This window comes from Ascidiella aspersa, chromosome 8 (assembly GCF_963924565.1).
Source record: "Ascidiella aspersa chromosome 8, kaAscAspe10.2, whole genome shotgun sequence".
NCBI lineage: Eukaryota > Metazoa > Chordata > Ascidiacea > Phlebobranchia > Ascidiidae > Ascidiella > Ascidiella aspersa.
Window position 1 is genome coordinate 20728301 of NC_139454.1, and position 18864 is coordinate 20747164.

General features: G+C 37.5%; 2 protein-coding genes across 2 annotated transcripts; one reads left to right on the forward strand and one right to left on the reverse strand.

The window, feature by feature from the left end:
• Positions 1-2453: 2453 nt before the first annotated feature.
• LOC146136801 (b(0,+)-type amino acid transporter 1-like) lies at positions 2454-7368 on the reverse strand. The gene is made up of 7 exons (XM_083396253.1): positions 7158-7368; positions 6366-6595; positions 5507-5749; positions 4222-4369; positions 3437-3624; positions 2880-3086; positions 2454-2690 (listed from the first exon to the last, which is right to left on the reverse strand). Exons 1-7 carry the CDS (start codon positions 7342-7344, stop codon positions 2454-2456), a joined length of 1440 nt encoding a protein of 479 aa, XP_083252379.1. The 5' UTR covers positions 7345-7368.
• Positions 7369-13167: 5799 nt separating this feature from the next.
• On the forward strand, positions 13168-18538 carry LOC146136802 (b(0,+)-type amino acid transporter 1-like). Its single transcript, XM_083396254.1, has 6 exons — positions 13168-13525; positions 13985-14280; positions 15045-15228; positions 15973-16160; positions 17244-17450; positions 18278-18538. Exons 1-6 carry the CDS (start codon positions 13168-13170, stop codon positions 18536-18538), a joined length of 1494 nt encoding a protein of 497 aa, XP_083252380.1.
• The last annotated feature ends 326 nt before the right edge of the window (positions 18539-18864 follow it).

The following is an 18864-nucleotide window of genomic DNA, read 5'->3' on the forward strand; positions in this document are numbered from 1 at the left end:
ACATTAATGTATAGTAAATGTTATAATAACTACATCGTTTGTGACGTAACAATGTATGACAATTGAAGGTGTGGCATGCCTGTGATCAAATGTTGTGGTACTGCTTATAAATGCTACAAAACAAATTATTAAGGGTAAAATATTATAAATTTTGCCTCAGCCCCCCCCCCCCCCCTGGCTACGCCTATGCTGCTTTGGTACGAAAGTAATGCCGAAAAACCCATTGAAGGACGCAAACAGTTTCTAGGCGATTCGAAAAAAAACATAGTTATCGCTAATCCCACAAACTTCTGTCGTTCCCGACAAAAGACATTGAACGAATGTGTAAAAAACGCCAAAAAACCTTGCCCTGGCAAAATGCCATTGTTTTAAGTCACTTAATTTTGTCACATAACAGAATCTGTGAGAAAAGACTAAATTTAGCAAACGTTTAGAAAACTAGAAAATTTTTCAACCGATAACCGTATAATAACTAATAAGTTCTATTCACACAACCATTAACTTAAATAAATTACATCGTATATTTACCGTTTTTTTGTGTTTTTTTTTTTGGTAATTGTGCATTAAAAACTGAAAATTAAGCGCACATTAAAAGCGTTGTATTTAAATACTGACACAATGTATTTACAGTATACTGGCATACTTGTTTGCTGACAGATTGCAGGATTTCCATTTATCAATTCGCTGTAAGGAGAGAATTTGGAAATTATTTCATAGCGTAGCCTATGTAGTTTTGGTTCTTTTTCTTGTCCTTGCTGACTTTTTGGTGTGTTATTTTTAGTTTAGTATTTACATATCAATGGTTGGTAACAAAACAATCACCACCCCACCCTGGATATCACCCTGACCCTAATTGACGTACACGTATAGACGAGTGTGAGTTTAAAAAGACGAATTTTCTCTATTTTCAAGGCTTTTGAGTAACGCTAATAAGCTTTTTAAGTACAATATTTTGAGAATATTAAACTATAATTAGTAAGTTTATTAAAAGCACGTCGTCACATGTGTATAGTTTTCGGCAAAGCAAAACCACTTGTTACATATATACAAGATAAAGACCAAAAGTTAGCCAACACAAATTTAGGCATCTAACCCAGTGGTCGGCAAACGTTTTTCGTCGCGGCCCAAAATACCCTTTTCGGAGCTATTCAAGGCTCACTATGTAAAACCACTATGAAAGCAGTGTCAGGATATTTGTTTTGAAGTGAAGGCCTTAGTAGAATGACTTTACAAACTTAGAAATACTTGTTTTACTCGAACGAACTCTTTAAATCCAGTTTAATTGCAAGTATAAAATGGGTTGATTCGTTTCAAATTGGAAAAACGTCAATTGAAAGGATACGTGACGCATAATATGGCCCATAAAGGACCAAAAAAGGTCTATTTTGGTTTACGCACCTATTAGACGTGTACTGAATGCATAAAAGATTAACACTTTGGTTTTTAGCCACAATGAAAGTATATTTATTGCATATAAACAAACTGGAAACGGTTAAACAGTACTTCGCAGGTACTTACGATATACGCACAATAAATTACCTCCGTAACGTATGCAATCTGACTCCACGATGAACAGTATTTGAGCAACTGCTGTTTTGGCATAAATGCAAATCATTTAAATAACATATTTCAGCTGGCGGTAACTAAATTTCGTGACAACCTGATACAAAAATACAGTAAATTCTAAACAATTAACGAAGCACGAGTATAGCAATATGTTGACAGTTTGAAGAATACGCACAGCAGGCTGGCGTGGCGACGACAAATCCACCAGACTGTTTCGATTGAATGGCTGGGAATTCAACCCAGTAACAATCTGGAGCAAGATGCTACAACATTATATCATCTCCACAGCTGAATGGCGGCACCCCTAATCACTTAAAACCTTCGCACGAAAAAAAAGGAATCCATTACGTTAATCCTGTTTTAAAATGGTGGATCAATGTCAACAATGATACAATGGCCATATTGCAAAGTTATTTTGTTAGAAAATTGCATTTTGCAGGAAGTTTAAGTTCAAACAGCTTTGGGCTGTTGACACCAAGAAAAGATAAATTTTACACGGCGCCCTTGCTATAATGTAAAGCATACCATAAAATGAAAAATATACGCGCGAAGCGCAAAAAAATTGTGATTTTGGTATAGTTAAAATTGGCAAAATGTAGTTTGACAGGCACTCTCAAGCGGGCCTGAACCACGCTGAGACAACATAAACATTCTTAGCAATACCAAATTTTTAAATACATTGAAATCAATGTATACGGCTAACACGCGGCCAACAACTACGTGACAACACTTAAGCTATTCAAAAGTAACTCGCGGCCCACTAAAAATGGCTATGCGGCCCACAGTTTGCCGACCACTGATCTAACCATCAAAATATGTGAAACTTATTGAAATATGTACGCTTGTTGCTAGTGTAACTCAATTCAAACAGATAAAGCAGTCAATGCTCAAATAAGGTCTTTCCAATCTGTCGGTGCCACATCAAAAAGTTTTTGCAGAAACAAGGTCATCCTGTCCAAACCAGGAATTGTAAATTTCTTGTAGACGAAAATGAAGTAGACTCCCGGTGCAACGACAATAAAAATCGCTGCATACAGGAATATGATGTCTGGACTGTCCACCAGTGGAGCTATTACGAGGTACGTTGCTATAATCACCATAATAATAGGAAATATGATCGGGACCTATGGAAGATAAATGTATTTTTGTGTTAAACAAGTTTTACAAAATGAGGTTTAGAAAACTAACTCAGTTTGCCATTTACGATTTAAATTGTTAGGCTTACTAAATCAACCCTAGCTCCGATGGCACGAAACAGACAGTTAGTTATTTTTATTGATAATAAATAGACTATTTTAAAATAAACCGCCTACCTTAAATGGCCTTGGCAGTTCTGGCCGTGTTATCCTCAGGACAATAACACTTGCAAAAACTGACCCGTAAAAGAGCCAGGCCGTGAAACTGAAGGCGTTAATAAGACTGTCGAAGTCGTTGGGAATGAGGAAGGCCAATGTTAATACAGCAGTAAAAATAAGAGCTGGACCAGGTGTGTAGTACTCCACGTGTGCCATGGCAAGAATCTGTTGTAAAGGCAAAACGTGGTTGATATTTTCATTATGGTCTAAAAAATATGGCTGTTAATCTGTGTTGTTGTCTAAACATCAAAGTATGTTAACCATTTAAGTACGCCAAACATGTAAAAATGTAAAAAAATGCCGATTAAGTTTTCTCTATATATAGAAGTAACTGTAATGCTAAACATAACTAAATAATCATGTTATATTTGTAACCTCAGTTAAAATTTTTTTGACAAAAACGGACACACATCATTTAAGAATCCCTTGTTTCTAGTTTATCTCCGATTGGGGCTTTTTAGCGTAATTGGGTTACCATATACTTTTATATACTCAAACTACGCTATCCAGCTCACATCAGGTAAATGTCCCCTTCTCGCAGCAACATAGGGAAGTCTTCCACCAGTCAAATACGATCCGTTTGAAGAGCCGATAGTTGAGAGACAAACCGACAGGGGCATAATCCACCCAGCCGCCCCAAGCACCCGGTAACCCCAAGTAACCGCCACCGCGTTCGAAGTTAGCATTTCTGCAGGCGTCAGTACTACAAATGTACAATCTCAAGTTTACATTTTGTTTATTGTCAGTATCAGGCAATAGCGCAAATGTAAAGTGTTATAATGCGTTAAGTTAATGACTTGACTTAAGTGCACGTAAGACACTGTTTTTAAATGACTTGACTTCACTGAATAATTTTGGTTAAAATGATTTGCCTTAGACTTAAGTCATCTACTAAACAAAAACAAATTCTAAGGTGCTTAACTAAACACATAAAACCCTTTTGATAAAATTGGGTTTTTACCATATTTGTTAAATCTAATGGATGTTAACTTGATATTTGTTTCGTCTTTCGTGTTTGCTTAGCAAAATATTTGGTCAGGTCAGAAAGTTTGCTTAGCAAAAAATATTGGTTTAGAAGTTTAACATTAGTTTTTAATGTCAATGCTGTGACTTGAAATAATGAGGGATTTACGTGAAATCATACATGAAATTAGCGCTATGTTTAATTTAAATGCCGCTAACCTGCTTTTGTTGTTTCATTGCAAGCATTTTAAAACTTGATTTCCATATACACGAGTTGAAAAACGTGTTAACAACTTTTCAAAAGAACTTTTTTGTTACTGTATAGTGTATATATTACCTGCAAAGTATGAAATATTGACCAGCAGGTAAAATATGGTGACGACGGGAACGGCGATCAGAATGGCACGGGGTAGTGTCTTTTGTGAGTTTTTGACTTCCTCCGTAATGTAGTTCAAATTATTCCAACCGTCAAACGACCAAAGGCCCTGTAATATTCAATTCATCTTGGTCAGTCTAAGACAGTGGTTCTCAACCTTTTGTCTTTCGTGGCCCATTTACGTTGCAAAAAAATTCTGTGGCCCGAAAGTTTCATGAAAGAAAAAAACGTTAAATAGGTTTAAAACAAAACACAGCAGAATATATTTCAAAACAGATTATTTATGCAACTGTGCATTAGTGAGATGCTTGCGGCTGAACAATAAATTTACATTCCTTTTTAATTCCTAAACCAAGCAATTATTCATGTAAAATTAAATATAGTTACACAATTTAAACTAAATCTAGCTAAAATTGGTCTGTGGCCCACCTCAAATGTTCTTATGGCCCGCCAGTGAGCCATGACCCACTGGTTCAGAACCTCTGGTCTAAGACGATATATTAGGTCAAATAATCTGAAGAAAATCTTTACAGCTCTCGTGTTGATATAACACCAATTATAACTTCAAACTTAAATTACGATCGTCGAAAAATCATGGTTCTAAACAAGTCATTTTAAAATGACAATTCCAAGTGAAGTCATTTGCAAAATGACTTAAGTCCAGGTCAACTCATGTTCAACAAATAGTAAGTCCAGGTCAACTCATTTTCAACAAATAGTAAGTCCCAGTTCAAGTCATTAGTTACGAAATCAATTTCAAGTCATATTATTGGCATCAAAATTAAAATTAAGCATTGAAAAATGGTAAACACGTTACATTCTGGCCGATATTTCCCAAAACAAACGAACACACACAAAAAAAAAATAAGAAGTTAACATTTATACCGATTTATAATATACTTGAATAACCCAATTTCGTTCAAAAGTATTCAATTAAATCACCTTAACATACATCAATTTATTTGTTTAAGTGACTTTAGGTTCAAGACGAGTTATTTGCCTGGATGACTTAAGTTAAGAATGGCCATTTAGTTAAGGTTAAGGCATTTTAAATTATCTTACGTCAAGTCGTTACAACTTTGCGAAAATACATTAGGAAAGTAACATTACCTATAAATGAACATTATAATAGGCTACTGAACATATATTATCTTATATCCAAACAAAAGTGAAAATCCCAAAGCAAAAGTTAAATGTTTAAAAACTGGCCTTTTATGGCAAAAGTAAGGTATAGTTGTCACGTCACCTGATAAAAGGCAAGACCAATTTGCGAAAAACCAAGGCCTGCCAGATCTTCAGGTTTAAATGCGTTTGAAAGGTTTTCCAAACCGATCGGGTCACCCTGAGCAAGACGGACCATTCCACCAACTATTATAATAGCCATGGCAATAAACTTGGCTACTGCGAGGAAGCCTTGAAGCTTGGTTGAAGCCTTCACGCTGAGGTAGTTAACGCTTGTGAGGGTTATGACCATAGCTGCTGCTGCACACTGTAACACAAATGCGGGAAAATGTTTTATTTTGTCAACAGGGTAAGTGCGGGTCAACCGGGTCGTTCATTGCCGACGTTTACCTGCAAACATTTTAAAGAGTTAGATAACGCATTAGGGTTGAAATTGTATCCTATACCAAAGCATATCAGACAAATTTAGTGCTTTAAATTTACTTTTCGACCCCCTTTCTAACATGTAAAAAAAACGGTCGCAAAGTTATAAGGCTTTACAACAATCATAAAACAACAGAAAAGAGCCATCTGTCTAGATCAGTGGTTCTTAAACTTGTTTAGCTTGCGGCACAACAAAGAAATCAATCGAGTAAATTTACAATCGCCCTTTACACACGACAAAATATATTTAAATGTCTCAATATGATTAAATTGGAATGGGTAGTGCGTATTTAAGTCTAAAATGCTTGCGTGTATATGCCTATTGGTAATACAAATAGCTTATTATCAAAAATTACAAAAAAGTTTCCTGGCACACTTAACAATCTCTCAGTCTCGAGGCACACTATAAGTGTTCCGCGGCACATAGGTTGGGAATCACTGATCTAGATACAGCAGGCGTAAATAAAAAATCCGGACCATTGAAAAGCGAAGAGCTGTACCTTTACGACGATGTCGGGCGGCTGACAACCTCCGGGGTAGAAGGGCTCGATTGCGTAACTTCCAAACGTGACGGCGGTGGCGGCGTTGCCCGACGTCCTTGCAACAAGGCACGAGCACCAGGCGAACGTGAAGGCAGCTATGGGCCCGTAACCCTTCCGCATGTAAGCGTACTCACCGCCCGACTCACCGATGCACGCACCGAGCTCACAGTAGCAGATAGCGCCCATTCCTGCGATCGTTTATGTATGTGTTCGACTGCGTGTGTGTGGTTAGTAATAAAGTACGGTTTGGTGCAAATCAGTTGACTGTGGTAAAACAGTAGTAGTGTACAGAGAGGTTCGCGCAAAGTCCTTCTTTAAATTGGACTAAAATTGTACATTTTCGTACAACTTCAAACGTAATAGGTTAGCAGTTTCCGTTTTTCCCCAATAAAACCCCTTGCTTCACGACACCTTCATATAACACAATTTCAGCAAAAATGTCTATCGTTCGGTCATTTCTTTTTATTACAGCATTTTTACGCATGTTTGCACATCTGTGCATTTCAAGTCAATATTGCTTTACCCATTGTCGCCAAAATTAGATTTTTAGTGACAGCTATAGACTATTACCGAAATTTTATTTCGCAGTCGCTCTGCTATAGCAATTTTTAATATATACTCTCTCTTGAACTGTTTTCACGCTGGACAAAAATAAAAGCAATCAGAATCTGGTCATATTTTGTTCGACAACAAACATTTGAACTGTGGCATTCCCTCGTCAATTTATGCCCCCCAAAACATGCTTTTCACCTGCGATTATGCCGCATCCAGCCCACATCAACAGACTAACTCCAACGCTGCCGTTGGTGCCGGCCAAAACTCCGACCGGCGACGCGAAAATGCCCGAGCCCACCATGGTACCGGCCACCACAGAAACACTTCCCAACAGGCCGATTTTTCGCTTCAGGTTGAACTTTTCCTCTTCTGCATTCGTCATTTGTGGCCTTGAAACATCTTTGACTTTGTTATTTTGCTCATCGTTGCCGCGATTGTTCTCGGTTTCTGACGAAGCTCTGCTCGCCGCAGCAAAACTGGCCATGTCCAACTTCAAATGGATGTCGCACTTTCTTTGGAATACAACGATGAGCGACGGTTCTTTGTTAGCTGGTGAGTTCTTTAACCGCTTGCTGTGCACCGTTTTACTAACTTATCGTTGTGTCAATGATCTTTCCCAAAACTCATTTTATCATAATCCTTGAAAACGATTGATTCTATCGATTCAAAAGTAATTGATTCCTAGTAAAATTTCAGGATGTAAACCCTAAAGGCCTAAACTGACCAAACCCAAACTTGTTTACTGTAAAAAGCTAAAACATTTTTCCTTATTAAAAATACACAATTCTATTCTATTTGCCGACAGGATTATTTAGGCTGAGCCTATTGAAAAGAGCGACTTGGCCATTCGACATTTAACATTACAACTTTTGTATATTGCACAGTCAAAAACTCTTTTGCCTGCCAGAGTCAAGCGTCACCGTTCAGTGCCGCATTCGCTAAACAAAAGCACGTATGCAGTATTGCCTGCACCAAGGTTCCAGTATGCCAATATTTAACAGGTTTGCGTTTGCCCAGCAAATACGCCTTTATTACGACGAGAAAGCTGTGGTACAGCTTTTAACCTTGCAAAACCTACAGTTAAAAAAATATCGCGTTTGTTCCTTCTTTGCCAATGTATACCATTAACTTGCAAAAAAGTCGCATCGTTTGTTACGCCGTTTTAGTAAAATCCATGTAGAAATGTCACTGAACTGTGGTTACCTGATTGGCCAGACATGATAGACGTCACAAAGTTACATATAACCAAACCGTGACGTTGCAAAAAATTTTGTTCGTAGTTTTTTCGTAGTTGTGTTTTTTTTGCATTTACTTAGTTAAAAAAGCCAAAATACAGTTTGGGGGCATTGACCATATAGATCTCTATCAAGTACACCAGATTGTTCTGACTAAACGTAGACCAAATCGCTCATAAAAGTTACAAATATAAAGAAATTGAGCTAAAATACCGAAACACTAACCAAAAAAGTAGATTAAAATCTTACAAATCGCAAAATCACTAACCATGTTTTGCAGTTATTTTACTACACCTGATTAATTTTTATACGGAGTGTAATTGTCGCGTAGTCATATATGCACAATCACTTAATTAGGCGCGGTAGTTCGCGCCTTCCTCGTAAAAAATGCAATTAGCTTCTAGCCTTTGGAGCAATTAGTTGCTATATAAGTATGTAAAGTTCTTGTTTTTCGGTGAATGGTACAGTGGCAGTCAGCGTCAGCACCAATACGAAGACACTATACACGCCAGACATCAAACTTTATGGTATGTTTTTATTTTTCGCAACCGTTCATTGTTAAATGACGTATTATTCGCTAAATCTCAATTTTCGTCTTCAGAAAACCTGCACCGTTTCTACACTGTTTTTGCTTCTTAGCGCGAAAACTGTGCGATCTCTATCGTCATTGAACGTGTAAGCAATACAATAGAAACCAGTGAAGTATTGCAAAGCTTGATATATACACAATACGTATTTTGCTAATTTTATCACTAAACCATGCAATTAAAAGGGCATTTACATTTCATGTGCAGGTCTTCGGCTGTTTGCTTTTATATCTGCCAATATACTTTGTCCTATAACAATTTGGGATATTTTGTTTCTCGTGTTTGGTTTTCCAGTAGAAAAACCAAACATTTTTCAAAACTAAGCAAGTCCTTGAACCAAAACTGATGTCCATTTTATCATTAATTTAAAACCACATAACATGGCGTTTCTGTATTTTCATGACGTCACTTAAACAGCAGATCTTTCCAATTAAACGATAAAGAAATTTTTTTTTGTTTATTGTTGAAAAACACTAGCGTTTCAATGCGACCGACGGTTTGCCTTCGCAAACGACGCTGCTTCGCAATATTCTATGTTTCTTATTACGCTTAACTTTCTGCTATTCATTTGGTCGTTGCTTATAAGCTATTAATATATGTAAAAAGTTACAAAAACGGCTAATGCCAGGAACCAACAACCTGAATTCAATCTACAGAAACGTGTTTCTTGTTTGCTTTTTACTGGCTTCTGTTGCTGGAACCCAATGTGTGTTCTTTGTTGCTTTGCTTTTTCTGTTTTTCCACTTAAATGCAGTTTACATTAAGTGCTAGAATTTTGCTTCCCATTAACAGTGCTTTGCAACCATTGCTTTACTCGAATATATATATAGACGTTGTATTTAATTGAGCAGTTTTGTATCAATTATCCTCCGACATAATAACGTTGTTAACATTGCCGCGCAGTAAGAAAATTACCGAATTGTAAAATGCCAGTGATTTATGGTAATGAACAATGGTTTTTCGAGTTAAATTTTTTTTTAATATTGGATAATTAAGCTGACAAAAAAGATGTAGAATTCCTTTATAGTGACACGGAAAAAAGTGACCCCTTAAACTCAAAGGTATAGGACACATGTGATACACGAATGATTTTCAAACAATAAACGTCCATTAAAATAAACGTAATATAGCAGTGGCAATTTGTGAATAGCGAGTGTGTTTAATAAAGCGAATACCCAATTACAAAAACAATTAAATTTTTAAAATTTCTATTAGAATAAATGGGCTATATGATTTTTACATTCATTATATTGTGGCTCGATAAAGACAATGCGGCAAGAAAACCATTCTCAAGAAGAGAATCGGAATTTCGGATTTCTGATTGCTTGTCAATCTTGAGAATACCGCTTCACAAACATATAGTGTGCAAAAGGGGGAAGAGTTATGAACAGCTACAGCTAATTTAGAAATGGTTAGGTATTTATTTCTTGACATTACCCTCGAAACGATTAAACTATAAGCGCTACTAAGAGGCTGCGTTTTATGTGCGCCAACAGTTTCTTCATCTTTAGTGTGAATTAAGGGTTTTATAAGCATATACCGCACGTACAGTAGCAGCTCTGCCACGTTGATACAACTGTTGTTTTGTCGAGCTGGGATTTTTAATACATCTGTTGTTTTGTCGAGCTGCGAATTTGCTAACTTTTTTTCTTATCCGTCATATTTTTTGCCATACGAGCTATACATCGAGTGGGATTCAGCCGGTTCGTACCGGTTAAATAGAATCGTCTCATGAAATTTTATGAGATCAGTGAGCCGGTTAGAATTACTAGTTATTTTCAAAGTATTTTTGCATCTTATCTGCTATACACCGATTTTTAAGATCCAAATATAGCTTACGTTTTTTTTTAAATGTGCAATGGCCAAGTACGCACGTACCAGCAGTTATACATTGTGTTAATTTTTACAATTGTACCGGTAGTAATTTTTTTGTGATTGTTTGTCTGAAAGTTGAATTGTTGCGTCATAAGGACAAATCATGAGACGTTTTAGTACAGAACCGGCTGAAAAATATCACTTTTCTTCGTGATAGAACCGGCTGACAAAAATTTCAATCCCATTATCCCACCACTGCATATATAATTATATACTATGCTAGGCCTATTCTTCAGGTTCTAAGATCTTGGTGGGCGTTTTAACATGCCAATTGGCGTGTAGTACGACATGGTTTTCGTGGGGTTATATTGATTCCAAGGAGATTTAACATTGCTTGGGCATGTATTGCGGCATGTTAAATTTTTCCTGGAGAATTATTAATAGGCAAATCGGCGCCTCGTCCAATGCTTTGGAATTTTAGTGCAGTCCAACTTGGCCTTGCAACAGACTGCGCACCGTATCTTGATACGTTAAAAAGGTATAGGCTTATATACAAGATCAGAAAGAAAACAGTCGCTGAATTGGTCAAGTTTTACGTTTTACGGTAGTCGATATGTTGCAGTAAAACATTGAACCTTAAAATGCTTCAGAATTTTTTTGAGTTTAAATTAAAACTATTTGCTTATACTATTATTTCAATGATTTTTGAATGTTTCGACAAACAAAAAATTATAAGAAGAAACTTAAAAATAATAAACGCATTTTTATGCGCCTTGCGTGGCTTCTTGTGTAATAATGAGACTGATTATTTGTCTTTACCAGGTTAAGTGGGACACCAGCAATAAACCTAAATTTTAAAAACAATCAGGGTCGGAATAAAACACGGATCGAAATAAGACCAAAAAAAGACGAATCTAAACATATATAAATAAGCCGCATTTACATATATTTAGATTCGACTTTTTTAGTTGTCCGCCGTATTGTTGCTTGCTGAAGTGCTGACAATAACGATATTATTCGCAGTAGGCTAGAACCAACTGGGTTTTCCGTTAGCCGGCAAAGAGACTGACCCCAAAATCGCTTGGTAATGTCATATTCTATATTGTTACTTACTCAAGATAAAACGAGAGAAGTTTTACAGCTAAATGTTACGCCAGTCGATTGAGGATTAATTCTAAAGTTCGGTCAAACCCTTTTTTATCATTAACTAATAATAAGTCGAACTCATTCTTTTACCCGTTTTCAGTTTTACTGTTATAATTGTATTTCGCAACGACCAAAGGCTATTGTTATAATACCAAAAAAGATGTTATATTTAAAACAACCCGGCTTAACGGTTTTTTATACTTCATAGTCGAGTTTTTCGTAGCTGCAATGTAAGGCCGATCGCTGTTTTTATCAAGTACTGTGAAACTTGACAGTTCTGTTTGTCATCAATTTAGATAGCGGAAGCTATCTTTTTATAATTGCAGTATTTGTTAAATGTGGCAAAATTAGGAATACTAAGCTCACTGTGCAGCTTTCTGTTAATTTGCGAGACAGTTTAGTAGGCGTGCTTGATTTGTTATAACTAAGGTATCTCTTGTAGGTCTTTAACTGAAGACAGTTTTGTTTGTCAATTCTGCATCAGTTTTATGCAGTGGTGGCTAAACTAGGGGTTTTAGATTGTTGTACAGTTTAAACACTGCGAAAGAACAGACATGAATGTGTGTCAATTTGTTGATCAATAAAGTTAGTAGAGGTTAATTGTAGAAAATGTTTAAATCAAAGGACAAGGTCATTGAGCACAAACAAAGTAGGTTTCGACGAAATAATTTATTATTGGGCTTCAAAACGGGTGAAAGCTACTGTTTGTAATAACGAGAAATCCATTATTAGTACAACGACCCGTGTTTATAACAGGAATTACGGCTGATCGCTGTTTCGTTGAGTACTGTGAACTTACAGACAAAACAATTGTATATTAATTCCACGTTTACACTGCTTTAACAAAACGCAAAATTTTATGAGAATTTTAGGTTGCGACAATTCTATTTTTTACTGATATTTGCGAAATTTTATACCACACCAGCGTCGATTCAATGCCGCTTCCACACAGGCCATATCCAATACGAGGTATCCAAATTTAAAGCGTTCTTATTCTAAACTAAGAAACGCATTTTTTCTCGCTTTGCACGACTTCCTGTGTAACAATGACACTGTTTTCCAACTATATTAAAATCCTAGGTACGACCCTGATTTAAATTTATAATAAAAAAAGCTCACAAGCCACATGTAACAAATTTGCTTTTGGAAATTTATTACGTCCCGGCAAAAAAATTCTTTGGTTTACCTCCCCTTTTATCATACCAATGAAAACAAACCAATCTTTATTTCATTTGGATTCTCGACAGGTTTCTTACAACCGTCCTTGATCAGGAACCAGCACGGTTGTGCGATATCTTGTCGGGAGTTCAATACAATTTGTCTTTATACAGTGCCACCTGATTCCACTATAGTCTTTTTAGAATTCGACAAATACGGACATATACAAAGATTTATTGCTCTTGCCTCTGTCAACACTAAACCATGAGAAAATCGTCCGAAGCCGCCGACGCTACGGGCGACTCTGACTCGACGTCCGAAGCTTTCGAGATGCGCAAACGAATCGGACTCTGGGGCGGTGTTGCCTTGACGACGGGCGCCATCGTTGGAACCGGTATCTTCGTGTCACCAGTGGGCGTGCTTAGGGCAGTGGACGGCAGCGTTGGCCTGAGCCTCTTAATCTGGGTGGCTTGCGGCCTGATTGCAATGATGTCGGCCCTCTGTTACTGCGAGTTGGCTACAGCGTTCGGCGCCTCAGGCAGCGATTACAACAATTTCAAGCTCGCCTATGGACCTGTCGTGTCGTTCGTGTACGCCTGGACCAACTTCATGGAACTGCTTGGTAATTTATAACGAAGCGGCTGATTACACGTGAAGTGTGTATATAAGCAGTTCGACTTAATTCACTGCATAAAGTTTTAAAATGGTGCATAAAAATAGTTCGTGTAAAACTCTACCGTACAATGTTAAATAGGTTTCATATAAATAAAACACTTGAATTTTAAATAAACCTCCGGCCATTTCCGTTGGCGAAACTTGTAAAGGAAAATTTAATTACAAGTTTGCCGCTTTTTATGTTCAAACTTTTAGTTTACGCTTCATTGCATAAATAAACATGGCTTAATAATTAATTGTATAGCGTCATGGTCGGCATTCAGGCCATCGGCGTTTCTTTAGCACAAAAACATTTCCGAATGCTTTTTCAGCACAAGTGCTAAATGCAAGCAGCGACTTGCAACTGTGGGTTATTCATTTAAACTTCACTCGCAATCTGCACACATTTAAACATAGCATCGTTTAGGTAACGCGGCCAGTTGTCAGATCTTCTCAAGGTATCTCCTGGTACCGTTCTTCGCACTCAACTGCCATCCTCCCGAAAGCGCCATCAAGATTTTCGCCATTCTGCTCCTTTCCGTACTTACCTACCTCAACTGCAAGAGCGTCGACGTTTCGGTCGGGGCCGAGATCGTTTTCGCGGTTGCAAAGTTCCTGGCAATGCTCCTGATCGGATTCGGGGGTGTCGTCATGCTGGCCCGCGGCTGCCAAGTCGGATTGTACAACTTTAATCACGCCTTTGCGCCCGACGACCTATCACAGGTAAATGCCAGCGCACAGCACATGTTTTTTTGTCAAATATAGGTGCCTTTTTACTATTTACTTGATGGTTGCTAAAGATGAAAGAGTGCTCGAGTTGAGGATTTATTTAGAAAATCATTACTTACATTTAACAGCTGTAATACCCAGTGTTGTGATGATTTAAGTTAACGAAGTGCACCAAGATAACTGGTTTTTAATTATTTGACTTGACGTAAGTCGTTTTGGGGAAAATGACTTGATTTGACTTCATTTGGACTAACGACTTGACTTGGACTTCTGTCAATAAATCAAAATACTTGGATGAAAACTAAGGGTTTTTTCATTTAACATTTTATCATAGAATTGAGCTCTTAATTTCAAGTTTTGCACGTGACAAACAATTAAATTGCTACATGCTGTTTTTAAATTGACCTTTGGCTCATATCGGATGAGATTACCAGTTTTAATAGCTTGTAGTTTTCGTTTGATATGGGCGATTCGATTTTAGATGACTTGCTCTGATTAAGACTTGACTGAGGCTCGACTTGTGCAACTGATGACTGCATGTCCAATTTTGTCATATTGTCTGTTTTAGTTTGGTTATTTTAGGGAATATCGTCCATTTCTTCCATTTCTTACGTCACCCAGGCAGTACAAATGTTTAAAATCATTCAACGTGAAATGTTCGAAATTTGTTCTGAAAACAGCCATCCTTTAAGGTAACTCTTTTCGGTTGATGAAAAATCTGCAGTTCATGTGATTTCTAAACAGTGCGTTAAATTCAGATTGGTGTGCCCAACATAGCCCAGGCCTTCTATCAGGGCTTGTTCCCCTACAACGGCTGGGCGATCCTCACTATCGTTACAGAGGAGATCAGGGACATGAAGAGAAACCTGCCGCGAGCTTGCGTTTTGTCGGTTTTCTCTGTCATCTGCATTTACATGTTCGTCAACGTCGGATACTTTTCCGGTAAATGTTTGTCAGACTGGTTGCGTTGTATTGGGGTTTGTAAACCGGGGTCCTCGAGCCCTTTTGGGGGCTTGTAAACTAGTTTTAAGGCTTCGTGAAAGCCTATTTAAAATATTAGTAAATTATTTGAAAAGTGAGGTTGTGTAAAATTCTTAAGCGACCAAGCATTGTTCGACTCAATATAACGCAGGTGTTTTAAAACTGTTTTAACCGCGAACCTAAAAAAAAAAAATAAAAAAATTGTGATCGATTGGACCAAGTTCGACATGATTTTTTTAACAAATCATTTGAAAACGTTTTTTGCATTTTTCTATATTAGTTGAAGCATTTGGTTGACAGGGTATAATATGCCACGTATATTCATAATAAAACTCACTGATTTAAATACTTTTTTAAACAGCCAAACATTGGGGAGTTTTATTTACGACTTGAATATTAATATTGTTCGTTTGCATATTAAAAATTATACGTGTATATATTTTATAAGTTCAACATTATTTTTTTTGTTTACATAAACTTGAACAAAACGTATTTAAACGATAATTATTGCAAACTAATATGTGTTTCTAATAATATAATTTAACGAAAGAATGTTACTAATTAAATATGGGGTGAATATTTGTGCTAATTTGACAGAAATGCACTTGAAAATCCTACACCTTCTTATATTATTATTATCTTCTTGTCTCATGCAACAATTTTTTACTTATCTTTTTCGTGTTGCCGTTCGGTCTCTTCTGGCAGTTTTATCGGTGGACGAAATCCTGTCAACCAAAGCGGTAGGCGTTGTGTTCGCAAACAAGGTTATGGGCCCGTTCGCTTGGTTCATTCCGTTGGCTGTGTGCTTGTCCTCGATTGGGAATCAAAACGGCTCGATATTCACCAAGGGCAGATATCCGTTCGTTGCGGCAAGGGCTGGGCATATGCCGAAGGTAAGTAATCCAAAAGTGCTAATTATTTTGGAAACAAAAAAACAAAGTGACCTACAAAGCAACAATATCTAAAGCAGAATAATCTATAATAGGCTACCATAGAATTAAGACCAACGTGATTATAAAGCCAAATATACAGTAATATCCACTACAGAATAATATCTAAATCCTTTTCGGAATATGTCCTAAATTCACCGGAATAAATGGACAAAACATCCCCTGCCTGGCCCAAACAACGCCTGAATCAGGCCTATACAACATTTTACCTAATCCCAAACCCCCAACCCCCAAACCAGCGAGTGAGTGTTTCAATAACTCTCCTTTTTAACCCTAACTCAATTTCTAACCTTTCTAATTACCCTCCACTAACCCTAAACAGGGGAAACCGAAAACAGCGGCGCCCTAACGGCAATTCTGTCGTGAATATCATTGCGAATTTGGTGTTGGTTTTAATAGAATGGTATAGCCAACACGTCGATCGCGATCATTAAAATGACCAATTGTTGTCTGGAAAATCCTAATAAAGCGTTCTTCGACGTAACAAATTAACCTTCATAGCTGGCTTGGAATGCAATAAAGTGTTCCTGTTACTTTTTTACCGAACCAGTCGATCGAGAGTCTCTAAATAAAATATTCCAGTCGATCGTAATCAAACATAAGTAGGCTAAACCTGGATAATAGATTGCTCAGATTTAGATAGTGTTTAATAATAAATTTCAAAGCCAAAAAGGTCGAGTAGATCGACAGCATCTTGATTAAGACGTTTCGATACGTTTTCCGCTCTATTCAACATCTCAAGGCTCCAACTGTAAAAACTCTGATGATAACAATTGCGTCCTGCCTTTTATAAGTGAAGCTTTGATTTGCTTTTCAGTCACACTAACTGAAGATGATACAAGTTCGTATCGAAACGTCTTAATCAAGATGCTGTCGATCTACTCGACCTTTTTGGCTTTGAAACTTATTATTAAGCTACATTACAGATCCGTGCATAGTGTACCCTAGATAGTGTTGTTTGTGGGTCTTATGGTGTGCTCCCTTTAAAACTAACTTTACATAACGGCAAACGAAATACCCAAACAGATTCTAGCGATGATTCACGTGCATCACTACACACCGGTACCAGGTCTTCTGGCCAACTGTCTAGTAGCGATCGTGTACGTGCTTATCGGGGACTTTGACACCCTTATATACGCCTTCGGCTTCACGTCGTGGGTATTCTACGGGCTGAGCGCCGCCAGTGTGCTCGTACTGCGTCGCACCATGCCGCGGATAGCGCGACCTTACAAGGTACGTAAAGCTATTTTTGGCTGAGCAGTGGTTGGCTTCAATATCTATCGTCCAATGGTCGTTGGCGTTGTTCCCTTGAAGACATATTTTTAATAATGAGCAAAAGTTCGTTTTACCGAAGTTAATTACAAAACTTTTGAATAAGCATAATTAGTTTGAAAAAATAACAAAAGTAGGCTTTTAATTTATATAACTTGTTCCTGTTTTTCCAGAGTTCAAACAATTCGTCTAGGTTTTGCTCCAATTTGATTAACATTTTCGGTATGAGCAGAGTATAGCACCAAAAACAATCCATTGAAATACAATAAAACGGGCTACCATCTCAAGATGCCTTGTTCGTTTTTTTTGTGTGTTTCCTGATGTCTGTGAACTTTTATCTTATCAAATGCAAAAACAAAAGATTGGCAATATTAATACTTTTTTTGTGTGTTTCCTGATGTCTGTGAACTTTTATCTTATCAAATGCAAAAACAAAAGATTGGCAATATTAATACTTGATTCCAAACACAACTTTAATATTTTAGTAAATATTTACGCCAGGAAGCTAAACTGTTGCGAAAAATGTGACTAGTTGATAATATTTTTTTCTAACTATGAAACGACACTTGAAATGTTCAGTTTTATCGGTGTCCTTACTTTTTATTATAATTATTAAACGACAGACATAGTGTTTTATCTTGCAACAGCAAATTAATAAACAATTAGGCATAACCAATAGGCTACGGTTGATAGATTTTGTATTTATGTCATTTTTTAACTCGGAAACAAAAAAAGTTTATTTTTGTTATTGCAAAGGTCTCATTGATAAAGCGACTACGATTTTTCAGGTTCCCTGGCCAATTCCAGTAGCGGTGTCGGTCATATCGACGGGCTTCGTCGCTGCGCCTTTCATCCAAAGGCCAGATGCTGTATTCGCCTGGCCGCTGGCATACTACGCAATCGTTCTGTTGGGGTACTTCGCCTTCATCCGCAATAAGTGGACGGTGCCAGGCTTTGGCGCCGCCACCAGGTTCTTGCAGAAAATCTTGAAGGTCGCCGAAACCGACTGGCAAGGCTTCGCCTACAAAACCAGCCGAGCAAAAGAGTGAAGCACATGTTTCGGCATGTTCAAATTCTGGCCAATTGTCTTTCTTTGTTAAGATGAATAAAGTTCCCACGTTGGTATTATTAATTGCGCGTTACCTGAACGCGTTAAGGTTGGTTCACGCTAGACGCGTCTGGCGTTAATGCCTAGATGGTAAAAAAAACGCTTTCGGTTGCGGAAAGTTGAAATATTTCAACTTTAACGCTTTCGGTTAGAAGCGACGAAATTGGCCGTTAACGCTGACAACGCTTCAAGTGTGGACTAGACGACGCTAGCGTTTATTGCCAGACGCTAACGCCATAAGCAAAACGAGTCTAGTGTGAACCAACC

Bases quoted from the DNA above. Each gene is read 5' to 3' on its own strand.
- LOC146136801 (XM_083396253.1), bottom strand. From the start codon at position 7,344: ATGACGAATGCAGAAGAGGAAAAGTTCAACCTGAAGCGAAAAATCGGC. The intron at 6,596-7,157 runs GTGAAAAGCATG...AAACGATCGCAG, and splicing joins TGGATGCGGCATAATCGCAG to GAATGGGCGCTATCTGCTAC. The intron at 2,691-2,879 runs GTAGGCGGTTTA...TATCTTCCATAG, and splicing joins AACTGCCAAGGCCATTTAAG to GTCCCGATCATATTTCCTAT.
- LOC146136802 (XM_083396254.1), top strand. From the start codon at position 13,168: ATGAGAAAATCGTCCGAAGCCGCCGACGCTACGGGCGACTCTGACTCG. The intron at 14,281-15,044 runs GTAAATGCCAGC...CGTTAAATTCAG, and splicing joins CGCCCGACGACCTATCACAG to ATTGGTGTGCCCAACATAGC. The intron at 16,161-17,243 runs GTAAGTAATCCA...ATACCCAAACAG, and splicing joins GGGCTGGGCATATGCCGAAG to ATTCTAGCGATGATTCACGT.